General features: G+C 40.3%; 2 protein-coding genes across 2 annotated transcripts; one reads left to right on the forward strand and one right to left on the reverse strand.

Annotated features, from left to right (window-relative positions):
* The first annotated feature begins 1,717 nt into the window (after positions 1-1,717).
* On the forward strand, positions 1,718-3,638 carry LOC129553854 (olfactory receptor 56A4-like). Its single transcript, XM_055422555.2, has 2 exons — positions 1,718-1,966; positions 2,943-3,638. Exons 1-2 carry the CDS (start codon positions 1,718-1,720, stop codon positions 3,636-3,638), a joined length of 945 nt encoding a protein of 314 aa, XP_055278530.2.
* Positions 3,639-11,085: 7,447 nt separating this feature from the next.
* Positions 11,086-12,027, reverse strand: LOC129553855 (olfactory receptor 56A3-like). Its single transcript, XM_055422556.2, has one exon. It carries the CDS (start codon positions 12,025-12,027, stop codon positions 11,086-11,088), a length of 942 nt encoding a protein of 313 aa, XP_055278531.2.
* Positions 12,028-15,091: the final 3,064 nt, after the last annotated feature.

Genomic DNA, 15,091 nt, shown 5'->3' on the forward strand with positions numbered 1-15,091 from the left:
AAGGTAATGGGAGAAACAATCAGTTTGATGTCTAAAGCTGAGCAGAGCTTCCCTGCAGATGGACCTACAAAGTTGGTAACTCTGCAGACTATTCTGTGCATCAGGCAACAAACTGCACGTCAACAAACTCTCCAGGTGATTCTGACGCACACTAGTATTGAGGAACCACTGGTCTAGATAAAAGAGAGTCCTGATGTGATGCCCATACTACAGGATCAAGAAAAAGAAACATCTCCAAACCTTGATAGGGAGACTTTTTGTGTGTGTGCTCTGAAATCCATCTATTGCTTCAGGAGAGAACACAGCGCAACCTGGCAACTACTTTACCAGCAGGATCCTGGATAGTTAAGAAGATACTCAAAAGGAATTGACCCTTCTGTCTGTGAGCTTTTATTCTGGGTCATGTTTAAGTATTCCTCAGTTCTTCCCTTGTCTTATAACCTCATTTCTTTAATTTTTCCTTTTTTTCAGGAAATTATAAACAATTTGTTTGTTTTTTTTTAAGCAGTTACTTACCAAAGACTCATGCAAATAAGACACTGCACAGCTGTCTTTTGTATTTATTGTTCTCTTTTTCCTCTCAGCACTAAAATATTTACGCATTTTGCTTTGTTCAGATTTTTAATGAGTGTTAAGCAACAGTGCCAGTGGTTAATGGTAGAGCAAGAAGTGGAGATAGTATTAATGAGTTAAACGAGTGCAAGGTGTTATGATGCTTTCAACAATCTGTCAGTCTCCTATTTGAATAGTGCTATTGAGTGCTTCGGAGAAGGCAATGGCAAGCCACTCCAGTACTCTTGCTTAGAAAATCCCATGGATGGAGGAGCCTGGTAGGCTGCAGTCCGTGGGGTCGCTAGGGGTCAGACACGACTGAGCGACTTTACTTTCACTTTTCACTTTCACACATTGGAGAAGGAAATGGCAACCCACTCCAGTGTTCTTGCCTGGAGAATCCCAGGGACAGGGGAGCCTGGTGGGCTTCCATCTATGGGGTCACACAGAGTCGGACACGACTGAAGTGACTTAGCAGCAGCAGCAGCATTGAGTGCTTATTGTGTTACCCAATACATGGTATTTTTCTTTGTGCTATAATAAACAGATAAGATTCCACTGCTGGCAGATGGAGCACAGAGTTTTTGGAAGACAAATAGGAAATGTGAAGGAATATGAGAAAGTTTTATTAACGTTTTAGTAGTAGCATGCTCAGGATGTTTAAGGGTCACAAAGAACAAGGAGAAGTGGAAGAAGCATTTAACTATATATGTATGTAAAAAGAGTAACAAGAAAAAACATTTTTTCTTAAATTTCTAAGAGGTGTAACTCATGGCGCAGATAGAATGGGGCAAACAGAAGCTATTTATTTAAGGGCAAGAGAGTTAATTCTAGGAGAAGGGTATGACGCATGTGAAAACATGGAGGTGAGACAACACAAAGCATACTTTATAAGGGGCTGTGTCTATGTGTGTGGAGTTGGAACATACTCATGTGAAGGGAGTTATTCTTGCTTCATTAAGTTATGAATGCTAAGGAAAATGTTTTAACAAAGAGTGATTTTGTCCAATTTAAATTTTAGACAGATTTTATGTCAATAGAATTATGGAGAAACTTGATGGCCTAGAATGAAGGCAGATAAATCAGTCAGGGGATTACTAATGTAACAATCAAACTCTGAATTCATATCTCTTTTCTTTCAGAGTTTCAGGTTTACCTGCCAACCATGGTGCTATCTCTCAACCACACAGGGACCCAGGTGACTGAATTCCTGATGATCTGCTTTCCAGGAATGCAAGATACCCAGCACTGGCTCTCTCTAGTCTTGGCTCCTCTCCTAGTTTTAGCCATTGGGGCCAACTTTCTGTTATTACTTGCCATCTGGCAGGAGGCATCTCTGCACGAGCCCATGTACTACCTGCTTGCCATCCTTTCTGTGCTGGATGTCATCCTCTGCCTCACAGTCATCCCTAAGGTCAGACCCTCCCTGGATTTACTCCCGGGTATTCAATCATCTTTCTCTAAACACTACCTTGCTTTGCAGATGTAAATACTCCTATAAAATTTTCAATGAGTTGCCAACAATATCATACTAGGTCTATCACAGCTTCCAGATATGTCTCCTCTCATTCTCAGTGCCTATGATTTTTAAGGTTTCACATTATTTTTTCAAACTGAGAAGCCCTCTCTCAATGTCTGAGTCAGTGATATTCCAAGTTTTGACTTTCTCTTTACTTCTAAGGAGATTCTCCTTGACTCTGAGTCACCCCACCCTTATATTCAAGGGCTCAAGACTTTTCTTTCTAAAACATAACTAGGGACTTCCCTGGCAGTCCAGTGCTTAAGATTTCACCTTCCAGTGCAGGTGGTGTGGGTTCGATCCCTGTTGGGGGAGCTAAGATCCCATGTGCCTCAAGGCCAAGAAACCAAAATATAAAACAGAAGCAATATTGTAACAATATTTATTGTTCAATAAAGCCTTTAAAACTGATCAACATTAAAAAACTTAAAAAATGTAACTAGATGTATATTTATGTCATATACTGAGGTAAGAGGCATAATTGGAAGATGTTTTTTATGTATAAGGAGAGGTTGGAGGGTGTCCAAATATAAGTATTGGGCTCATTGGATTTGATGTCCTTGTGATACATTTAGATGAGCAGATGTGTCCATGAAGTTTGGGTAAGAACTCTAGAGATCAAGAGAAGACAGACTAGAAATAAATGTTTTTAAACAAAAGGGTGTGATCTATAGTTGAAAAGTGTATAAATCTGGCTCTGGAAGTTGGGATGCACATAGAAGGTATTTGAAATTAGGACACTGTCCCCGCTAGTATTATGAGATTGTGGTTTGGGGATATGAGTGGTTGAAGCCATCAAAGGATTATGCAAGGGTTAGGTACCCTAGGGTGGGAGTGAATGCACCACTTTTGAAAATAATAATTCTGGCAGGTCCTGCTCATCTTCTGGTTCGACATGAAGCCTATCAGCTTTATGGGCTGCTTCCTGCAGATGTTCATCATGAATACATTCCTTCCCATGGAATCCTCCACCTTTCTTGTCATGGCTTATGACCGCTATGTGGCCATCTGCCACCCACTGCGCTACCCATCCATCATCACTGAACGGTTTGTCATCAATGCGGCCATCTTCATCATCTTTCGTAATTTGCTGGCCACGCTGCCTACACCAATTCTGGCTGCGAGACTCAATTACTGTGCCAGCAATGTAGTGGAAAACTGTATCTGTGCCAACATTTCTGTAGCAAAGCTCTCCTGTGGAGATATTCACTTAAATAAGCTCTACCAATTTGTGAGTGTTTGGTGCCTACTGGGTTCTGATCTGGTCCTTATCTTGCTATCCTACTGCTTCATCTTGAGTGCTGTTATGCATTTGCAGTCAGGAGGTGCAACCACCAAAGCCTTGAGTACTTGTGGTTCCCATCTCATTCTTATACTTTTCTTCTATACATTGCTGCTAGTCTTCATCTTCACAAATAAAGCAGGGAAAAAAGTGTCACCAGAGGTACCCATTCTTCTCAATGTCTTGCACCATCTCATCCCACCAGCCCTGAATCCCATTGTTTATGGAGTACGAACGCAGGAAATCAAGCAAGGGATTATCAAGCTATTCAAGTACCAGTGCTGAGAGATGTGAGTCAAAGATCAAGGATTATGGAAATTTGTCAGTGATGTGTCAGTGATGGTTTCAACTGAATACTACAAGGAACAGCATGTAACATCCATGCTGCTACCCTTATCTTTTATTTAAACCTTCCTCAACCACTATCACAATATTTACTCTCAGAAGAAGGCTGATCGCCGAAGAATTGATGCTTTTGAACTGTGGTGTTGGAGAAGACTCTTGAGAGTCCCTTGGACTGCAAGGAGATCCAACAAGTCCATTCTAAAGGAGATCAACCCTGGGTGTTCATTGGGAGGACTGATGCTAAAGTTGAAACTCCAATACTTTGGCCACCTCATATGACGAGTTGACTCACTGGAAAAGACTCTGATGCTGGGAAAGGTTGGGGGCAGGAGGAGAAGGGGACGACAGAGAATGAGATGGCTGGATGGCATCACCAACTCTGTGGACATGAGTTTGAGTGAACTCCGGGAGCTGGTGATGGACAGGGAGGCCTGGTGTGCTGTGATTCATGGGGTCGCGCAGAGTAGGATACGACTGAGCGACTGAACTGAACTGAACTGAACCCTCATTGAATATATGTTTTGGTATCCATTATTTTCCTCATTCTGACCCCTTGCCATTGTGATATCTCAATTACTCATTCATTAAATAAGTATTTAGTACCTTCCACATACTACTCAGTCTTTACATTCCAAATACCTTAACATGTAATTTAGAGAGCAGGGATGGAATGGTGCTTCAAATAGAACACGAGGAGTATGGGTAGGACTGGAAAAACCAATGAGGACTTTACTTTAATAATCCAGGTGGGAAATGATAATGATTTGAACTAAGGTGTTGAGTGAAAATTGAAATTATGGGTCACAAGATTTGCTGAGAGTTCATAAGGCGGGTATAAAAGATTGAGAAGAATAAAGGGTGACACCAAAGTTTTTTTTTGCAAGAACAATTGGAAAAGCAGAATTGCCATTAATGGCAGAGTTTTTTTTTTAACATAAGCTATCAGAAGTTTGGCTTTAAACACTGAACTCTATTTCCATACCAAATTCCTCCAAATGACTTTACTTTTGAAAAGATCTCCAGTATTCTGACAGGCCTACAATGACAGTCACCTTCTCATAGTCAATCTTCCTTTGTTTGTTTGGAACCAGAAGTTCTGCTATTTGCGATCAGATCTTTCCTGTCACCTCTGCCTTATCCTCCCCATGGCTGTATCCCTCCCTAGGACTTCCACTACTTCTTAGACTTCTGCTTTTTCTTTGCTTAGTACTCTGTACTAATTGCTCCAACTGACTGGAACAGTATTCTCCTTATGTTCCAGTGATGAACTTTTCAACATTTATAATCTCAATTCAAAAACCACCTGTACAGGGAGTACTTCCTTAATAATTACATCCAAAGTAGCATACTTCTCTTAGATCATGCTAATGCGTTGTATTACCTTTTTTCTTTATAGCACTTATCATTTTCTGAATTTATTTCTTTATTTCTTTAATTTTCCTTTAAATATACTTAGATTTAAGTCTCTTTTGCTCATGACCCTGTCCTCAAATCCTAGATCCTGATATATCTGACAATATTTCAGGTGTTGAATACATAGATAAGGGAAAAACTGGTCTCAAAATTTGGTGTGTATGGTCACTGTCATGTCCTGGAAACATTCTGAAATATATACTTAGATCAATCTCCAGTGTCACTTGGCATGTCCTTTAAGACAGTGGTCCCCAACCTCCGGGATCCAATGTCTGATGATCTGAGATGGAGCTGATATAAATATAATAGAAATAAAGTGCAAAATAAATATAATGTGCCTAAATCATTCTGAAACCATCTCCCATCCCTTAGTCCATGGAAGAATTGTTTTCCACAAAACCAGTTCCTGGTGCCAAAAAGGTTAGGGACTGATTCTCTAAGATATCCATTTGATACATATATCAGTATAGGGAAAGACTTCTAATTATTAGTAATGTTAAAATTGCCAATATAGCCTTCATTTTAACATTACCTGGATATTTGTTCTAAGGTTCAAAGGACTTCATTTCCTATTTGTGTTTTTTCCAAATGTTAGATTATAAAACATTCTATTTCTCTTACATGTTCTTTAAAAGTTTTTAAAAAATTAAAATCAGCCAATTTCAAATACTGATGTATAAGATTATGAAAATCTGATGAAGCAAGATTTAAACAAGATAAAAGTACATGTTTTTTTTATGATAATTGTCTTTAAACATGAACAACCATTGCTTATCCTGATGTTAATAATCCTTATTATTCACCAATAAAAACTAATTAGGAATAACTATTTTCTGGATTTATTTACAGCTTATCTTCAGCCTCAGGCTGTCACTGCAGGAGTTGAGCATGTCTGATATGCATAATGCTAATACAAAAGACTTCCCCCATTCTAGTCTTTTCACTCTATTTTCTAATATTCTATCTTCTCTCATTATTTTAGCACAAAGAAGCCTGATTCCCTGGCTTCCTTTTCTATTTGTGGTAAAGCAAAAACAAATGACAGAAACATCATTTATTATTATGGGCATTTTTTGAGAGTAAACTTTTCTTTGTCTAATTAGCTAACTTTTCCTATCCACTTTCCTGAGCTTCACATCAGTGATTGGAAAAAAAGTCTTAATTCTTAATATGTATTTTGAATAGGACATAGCCATTCTTACTCTCTGTTGTATTTTTCACATAGAAATTGGGCATACATTTCTTAAGCTATACAGAATTTCTTTTCCCACAATAAAATAATCTGTAAGTAGGCAAAACAAAACAGAGTTTTAAATAAAACAAAAAAATTCAAAAACTCTGTTTTGGTAGATATAGCTTGTGGTAAATTCTTTAGTTCTGTGAATCCATTTCATCTAAGTTTCAGTCTGCAATTTTATTGGAAAGTCTGTGTTTACTTTAAGTTGATGTGAGTCATAAAATCTCAAAAATTTTTAGACCATCAGTGGGAAGATGTTGGAAACAAATTAGTTAGAGGTTGCAAGCATTATCTATTTCATAATAGATAAATTATGAAATAGATAATTAATAAATTATGTTAATCAAATTTGCTTTAGAAGTAGATCCCCCACCCTTCTTATTGATATTTAGTTAAAAACATGTTGAATTGAGACCTTCTTCTGAAAAAGTAAAATTTGTAAGAGTGAGACTTTAGTTAGTCATACTTGTTTATATAATAGAGAGTGTATTGTAAAAATGGAATTTGAACTTAATAACACCTGAAATTATTGTTTATTATTGTTTGTTATGCTCAGTTGTGTCCAACTTTTTGTGACTCTCTGGAATGTAGCCCACCAGGCTCCTTTGTCTATGGAATTTTCCAGGCAAAAATACTATCAGTTCAGTTCAGTCGCTCAGTCGTGTCCGACTCTTTGTGACCCCATGAGTCGCAGCACGCCAGGCCTCGCTGTCCATCACCAATTCCCGGAGTTCACTCAAACTCATGTCCATTGAGTCAGTGATGCCATCCAGCCATCTCATTTTCTGCCGTCCCCTTCTCCTCCCGCCCCCAATCCTTCCCAGCATCAGAGTCTTTTCCAGTGAGTCAACTCGTCGCATGAGGTGGCCAAAATATTGGAGTTTCAGCCTTAGCATCGGTCCTTCCAATGAACACCCAGGATTGATCTCCTTTAGAATGGACAGGTTGGATCTCCTTGCAGTCCAAGGGACTCTCAAGAGTCTTCTCCAGCACCACAGTTCAAAAGCATCAATTCTTCGGCTCTCAGCTTTCTTCACAGTCCAACTCTCACATCCATACATGACCACGGGAAAAACCATAGCCTTGACTAGATGGACCTTTGTTGGCAAAGTAATGTCTCTGCTTTTTAATATACTATATAGGTTGGTCATAACTTTCCTTCCAAGGAGTAAGCGTCTTTTAATTTCATGGCTGCAATCAGCATCCACAGTGATTTTGGAGCCCAAAAAAACAAAATCTGACCCTGTTTCCACTGTTACCCCATCTATTTCCCAAGAAGTGATGGGACCAGATGCCATGATCTTTGTTTTCTGAATGTTGAGCTTCAAGCCAACCTTTTCACTCTCCTCTTTCACTTTCATCAAGAGGCTTTTGAGTTCCTCTTCACTTTCTGCCATATGGGTGGTGTCATCTGCATATCTGAGGTTATTGATATTTATAGTGGGCTGCCATTTTCTTCTCCAGGGAATCTTCCAAACACAGGGATTGAACCCATGTCTCTTGTGTCTCTTGCATTGGCAGGCCAATTCTTTACCACTGAGCTACCTGCGAAGCCCAATTTAGGCTGATATAAACGCATTTTCATTTTCAAATAGTTACTAATAGAAGTTCAACAGTCATGAAACCAAAGAAAAAATTCAAGATTCATTTCTTTGCATCACTGGATGGAGGAGTAAATAAATTGACAAAGTATGGAAAACTGTACCTTAAATTGATCAACTGTTCATCTAATATTTTACCTCAAGCTAAATGGTCCAGACTTTGGGAACTGTACTGATAGTGGAATTTAAGCATTTTTATTTTGGGGTCAGAAAGCAGAAAGTAGGACTTTGGATTGAGTAGGACTTTCCCTGAATCAAATTGATATTTTCCTGTGTTGGTAATCTTGGGAACATGTCAATCCTAAAGAAAAGATGAATATTTATATAGTATGACTTGGGCTTTCAGAGGAAAAATGCTCTTTGTTTCTTAGGGTCTCCTGGCTTTTAGACCAAGAAGTAAACATACATGGAGTCCTCCCAATAGAGAAAGCCATGAGTTTCTCTGGGCAGATGAATGTAGGCTGCGACCTGTAAATGATGCGACTATATAAATGATCTTGGGTTTTGGCCTGATCATTTGACCTTATGATTTGAACAAAATCATACATGGTGGTATTTGGAAGTTACCTTTGATACGATGTTTAAATTTCCCATTTCCTTTCAACTGTCATGAAGGAGTGTGTGAAGGTCCATGTCAATAGCTTAAAGGGAAAAAGTGAAGAAAAGAGACTGGATAAGGTGAGTGATGCCTGTCTTAAAGCAGACATGGTTTCATAAACTCTTAGAACTAGAAATGTATTTTGAAATAACCAGTTCTCTGTCTTTATGTAACAGATAAGGACTCTGACACTCAGTGAGGCTGCTGATTGGCTTCCAATCACACACGTTATTTGTGATTGTGCTACTGACCTGGGTTCCTACACTCTAATCAGTGGAAATTGGTAAGAGGTAATGTTAGGGGTAGCGCACTGATTGAAACCTCCCACCCTGGCCAGGCACCACAGTAACCATCTGCATGAGTTGTTTTACAACAGGAGGTCCTGGTAAGGAACACGGAACTAATAAGCCTCCACCAACCGGAAGAGTTCAGGAAAGGTCAAAAGGAGACACCACATGTCCGACCACCTCCCAGAATCCTTCTCTCTGGCATCCATCTTGGCTGAACAAGGCGTGTACCACCAGGAAGGACTCTGAGTCAAAATGATTGGCTAAAGACAACCCAGAAGCTAATCCCATAACCATAAAACCCGAGACTGCGAGCCATGTGGCAGAGCAGTTCTCCTAGATTCCCTTACCCTACTGCTCTATACCTGGATGCCCTTTCCCAATAAAATCTCTTGCTTTGTCAGCACATGTGTCTCCTCGGACAACTCATTTCCGAGTGTTAGACAAGAGCCCAGTTTTGGGCCCTGGAAGGAGTCCCCTTTCCTGCAACAGTAAGACAAGAAATTGGTGCAAAATTTTACTGGAACTCGTGCTGCAGCATGAGGGAGTGAAAAGAAGTAACAGGTTCCCTTGCTCGGCTCTCTGATTGGGGTGGGGGGGGGGCAAACTAGTCCCTTAAATGAAGTGAGAATAGAGGTAGGTCCAGAGGTCAGGTCAGAGGGGTGGTTTGGGTGATCTGCTCACCTACTTGATGGTGCTGTTTGCAGGGATCATGCCCAGTTCCTTGCTTTTGCTTCTAACACCTGAGAAATATTAGTTGTGTTTTCTTTTGTATCTTACTGTTCATGGTGGTCCTAACTGTGTCTGCACAGTACCTTATAGTTTCTTTGTATTCTGTTGCTCAAGAAGATATTTGTCCAGGTGCATGTGGAAGCACGCCAGGAAAGGGACCATGTCCTAACCTATCTCATTGTGTAAGGTCTAGAATGCAGAACTGCTAAGACAGGCACAGGCTCTTTCTTCAAGTAGCTTACTGTACTTATTTGCATCTCCTTTCTTTCTACTTCTTTCTATGTAAAAGACAACATTCCTTCAACATTATAGGATCCATATTGCTTTAATTCCATTTGAACAACATATGAGTTCCTCAATGATTGCAAATCTGTCCTGTGCATATTTGTACCCTTGGGCTGTAACAAAGTTACTGTACTATAGCAGTTAATTAGAAAATATTTCTTCAATTAATAATGAGCCTAGTATATTTCAGTGTCATTACTGGAACAACTTATGATATGGTGATATATTAGTATCCTAAAACAGAGCCTAAATATGTGTGTACCCTAAATACATATCACAAACTGAGTCATTGTGAATTTCAAAGGTGAAGTTTGAAGTGCAGACAATGGTGTGAAGACATTGAGGAAGAAGCTTTATGTGATAACCCCTTTTCCTAAACCTAGTACATTCCATTTCTTCAAATGTGAGCAATTCTTGCAAGAGATCTTTCCTTTCAAGGGTTGGACCTGATAATAAGATACAACTTTGCTTGATAACGAGTAGGTGGAGAAGAAATTTATTGGCCTAGCTAGAGGTAAGTGAGAGAGATTTATTACTGGAGTCCAGCTACTTTTCATCATTCAGGACTGACATTTAAAATAATGTGAACTTTTCACAATTGCATTATGCAGCTGAGCTAATAATAACAAAAATAGTAATAATAATATGCTACATGCAAGGATATTTATATCCACAATTACATATTAAAAATTACATGTACATGAATCAGGGCACCCAAAGCCAGTGCTCTGTGACAACATAGAGGGGTAAGGTGGGGAGGGAGGTGGGAGGGGATTTCAGGGTGGAGGGGACACATGTATACCTATGGCCAATACATATTGATGTATGGCAAAAACTATCACAATATTGTAATTATCCTCCAATTAAAATAAATACATTAAAAAATAAATAATAAAAGATTACATGTACTGAAATAGCAAATTCAATATTAACTGGGATTTATTTCTCCACTATAGAATTCATCCTCTAGAGTTCTCACATTTTAGATAAAACAATGGCAAAGATTTGAAAAAAAAAAATTAAAAAGTCCCAGAAATGCCAGACTTTTGGGAGAAAGCACTGAAGTTTGAAAAAGTGAATAAAGTCAAGAAAATTGTTTCAGAATTAAATTTATTCTCTGCTTCAACTTATGTCTGTGATCTATGGATTTCAACCAAATTTCCCATCAACTGATTTATTAGCTGATTTATTAACTGATTCCTATTTTAGGAATGCAGAGATCCAGTTGTCTTAATTACCAGCCTTTCTTCAGTAACCTCTGGATTCCTTGCTTGATCTCCTGGGTTCGCACCCCATAGACAATGGGGTTGAGGGCCGCAGGGATGACATGGTGGAGGACATTGAGCAAGACAGGCACATCAGGGGACACCTTCTTCTTCGCCACATGGGTGAGGACAAAGACCAGGAGGATGGTGCTGAAGAAGAGGATCAGGATGAAGTGGGAGCCACACGTGCTTAAGGCCTTTACAACAGCTCCCTCTGACTTGAGTCTCAGCACAGCCCGCAGTATGAGGGTGTAGGACAGGAAGATGAGGATGAGGTCAGATCCCAGCAGAGTCCAGCCTCCAGCAAATTGGAGGAGACGATTGATAGTGACATCATCACAGGAGAGGCTGGAGACAGACATATTGGCACAGATGCAGTTCTCAATGACATTTCTCCCACAGTAATGGAGTCGAGCAGAGAGGATGGGAACAGACAAAGTTAGAAGTGCATTTCTGGCCAAGATAAAAATGGCCACCTTGGCTATAAATTGGTCAGTGATGATGGATGGGTATCTCAGTGGATGGCAGATGGCCACATAGCGGTCGTAGGCCATGATCATGAATGTGCAGGACTCCATGGCAAGAAAGCAATTCATGATATACATCTGAACGAAACAGGCAACAAAGCTGATGGACCTGAGGTCAAACCAGAATATGGCCAGGACCTTGGGGATGACGGTGAGGCAGAGCACCATGTCCAGCAGGGAGAGGAGGCTGAGCAGGTAGTACATGGGTTCATGCAGAGAGGCCTCCAGCCGGATGGTGATCAGAAGGGTGGCATTGGCCCCCATGGCCAGAAGAAAAAGGAGGCAGAGGGGCAGGGACAGCCAGAGCTGCCAGTTGGGGGACTTGACAAAGCAATTCAGGAGGAAGTCTGAAATCCCAGTGGAGTCATTTCTGTGAGATGTCATCTTGTGGATTTTGTTTCTATAGACTTCCTTTTATGATCTAAAATGTTGGGATAAAAACGTTGTACTAACAATGGGAGAAAAGTTCAGGAGCAAACTTACGGTTTCTAGCAGATTATTTTGCTTTAAATGAAGATTTTTCATGTTGCACACAGAAAATAAATTCATTTCAATCTTCTGCAATTTTTGTGTCTCCTCATTTATGAAATAGTTCTATTTTTTCAATGAAAACATCTTATAAAGTAGAATGAGTTATGAACAGTTAGCTATAAGATGTGTTCTTGCAACTGAAGATTGTTATAACAGGTCCTCTGATTTTAGCAGTGTAGAGGTCTTTAGTGATTCCTCTCTGAATCTCTTTGCCCAGCTGACCAGATAATGTTTCCTACATTCATGCCATACACTGTCCAGTGTTGCCACTCCTTTCTTCTAATTTAGCTTTTTTTTTTTTTTTTAAAGCTCTTTATGGAGAGGGAACAAAAAGACTAAGGATTATCCTTGTTCTCAGAGAGGTGAAAATTCCCTTGGGATTGTCGGTTATAAGACAAAATGATAATAACAGAGTAATGTGCAGAATATTTTGAGAGTAGATGAGGAGTAAACGTACTCACATGAAAGTAAAGTGTTCCCAGGACTACTCTCCTGCTGAATTTTAAAGGCAAGTTCAAAGAAAGCTGCAAAAAATGAGCTGCTTGTTGCAGTGAGTAATGCCTACAAAATGTCTGATATTAGCATTTCTGGAGTCTTTAAAGTCATGTTGTATATAGTCCCTCTATGGCAAGCCACTCCAGTACTCTTGCCTAGAAAATCCCATGGATGGAGGAGCCTGGTGGGCTGCAGTCCGTGGGGTCGCTAAGGGTCGGACACGACTGAGCGACTTCACTTTCACACATTGGAGAAGGAAATGGCAACCCACTCCAGTGTTCTTGCCTGGAGAATCCCAGGGACGGGGGAGCCTGGTGGGTTTCCGTCTATGGGGTCACACAGAGTCGGACACGACTGAAGTGACACAGCAGCAGCAGCAGCAGCATCTGTCTACAAAGATATCCTGCTCCAGTGTTATCCCATGGGTATAAATTGTTTCATCAGTATATCAACTTCATTGTTTTACATCTGTTTAGCTAGCTGGTAAAATGCAAATATTGTTTGCAGTGAATCAAGTGGACTTCGAATACTTACTAGACATTGTGCTAAAATACACAGGAGCTTGCATGTGTGTGTGTGTGCTCAGAAGTGTCCAACTCTGTGATCTGATGAATTGTAGTCTGCCATGCTCCTCTGTCCATGAGATTCTCCAGACAAGGACACTGGAGAGGGTTGCCATTTCCTCCTCCAGGGGATCCTCTGGACCCAGGGATCAAACCTGTGACTGCTGAGTCTCTTGTATTGGCAGGTGGGATTCTCTACCACTGAGACAAACTGGAAAGCCCAGGATCAAACCCTTCTCTATATATTAGGAGCATTATCTCAATTATTAAAATGACCCAGAAGGTATGTCTTATGTAACTTTACAAATGAGGGGGAAGGAGAGGGAGAAAAGTTGAGAGAATACCAAGACCACACAGTCAGGAAAACTTTCAATCTAGATGCAAATTTCTACTTGATTTTCAACCCAGTTCTTAGCTGTACTACATCTAATTAGTTAAAGAACATAAGTTGGACAGTCAGGATTCCTATTATAATGAGCCCTACAATGCTGCCGCCGCTGCTGCTGCTAAGTCACTTCAGTTGTGTCCGACTCTGTACGACCCCATAGACGGCAGCCCACTAGGCTCCGCCGCCCCTGGGATTCTCCAGGCAAGAACACTGGAGTGGGTTGCCATTTCCTTCTCCAGTGCATGAAAGTGAAAAGTGAAAGTGAAGTCCCTCAGTCGTGTCTGAATCTTCGCAACCTCGTGGACTGCAGCCCACCAGGCTCCTCTGTCCATGGGATTTTCCAGCAAGAGTACTGGAGTGGGTTGCCATTGCCTTCTCCACCTAAATGCTATGATAATGTATTTGGTTCCTCAGTGTCCTCAAAAGAGAGCAAATCTATTCCTCTAGGATAATACAATTTTTGAAAGTTGAATATAGTAGTAGGTAATTTTGGAATGAAAGCTCAGTAGATAGGAACAGATTTTTAATAGAAGTATGAACCCAAAGCTGAAAAGATTTTTCAATAAAAATACCTAATTTGATGTAACTGTTAAAAACACATATTAGTTTCCACCTATGCATGTCCTCGGAGAAGGCAATGGCAAGCCACTCCAGTACTCTTGCCTAGAAAATCCCATGGATGGAGGAGCCTGGTAGGCTGCAGTCCGTGGGGTCGCTAAGGGTCGGACACGACTGAGCAACTTCACTTTTACTTTTCACTTTCCACTTTCACACATTGGAGAAGGAAATGGCAACCCACTCCAGTGTTCTTGCCTGGAGAATCCCAGGGAAGGGGGAGCCTGGTGGGCTTCCATCTATGGGGTCACACAGAGTCGGACACGACTGAAGTGACTTAGCAGCAGCAGCAGCATGCATGTCCTTGATCCTACACTTCCAATCCTGTTCACTTTGCTTTTTATTAGACTTCACCCTTCCTACCAATTGGCCCTGGGAAATTTCTGGGTTAGCAAATATACTGGACTTTATCCTCCTCTTCCCCAACTCTTCTCTTAATTTCTTTTTATGTTCTGATTTAACATCAAGGGAGGTCTGTGTCAGTATGATCTGCCAGGAACTGTCCCTCTCTCTGGGGCAAAAGTAATTACAAGATCCATTGGAAGTTTACATTAAATCTCAGTTCTTTTACAGTTTTTAAGAATAGCAATGCTTACACAGCCTTGGTAAATTTCAAAGTGGTTTTAAAATGGTCTCATTTGTGCCACTGAGACAGTACACAAACCAAGAGTTGCATTTATACCAGTTAATTTTGTCACAACACATGCAAATTTCCATGTCAAATTCAGACACACTTTGCTTCAAATAGGACTTGTCATTTTGTACTGAATTTTGTGGTTTAGCTCTTCCGTTGCTCACACCTTCATGTAGTAACATTACAGCATTTTTATTCTTAGCACAATCCCAAATCTCACCG

Source organism: Moschus berezovskii, chromosome 14, assembly GCF_049115385.1.
Source record: "Moschus berezovskii isolate FMDL1 chromosome 14, NW_MosBer_1.0, whole genome shotgun sequence".
Taxonomy (NCBI): Eukaryota; Metazoa; Chordata; class Mammalia; order Artiodactyla; family Moschidae; genus Moschus; species Moschus berezovskii.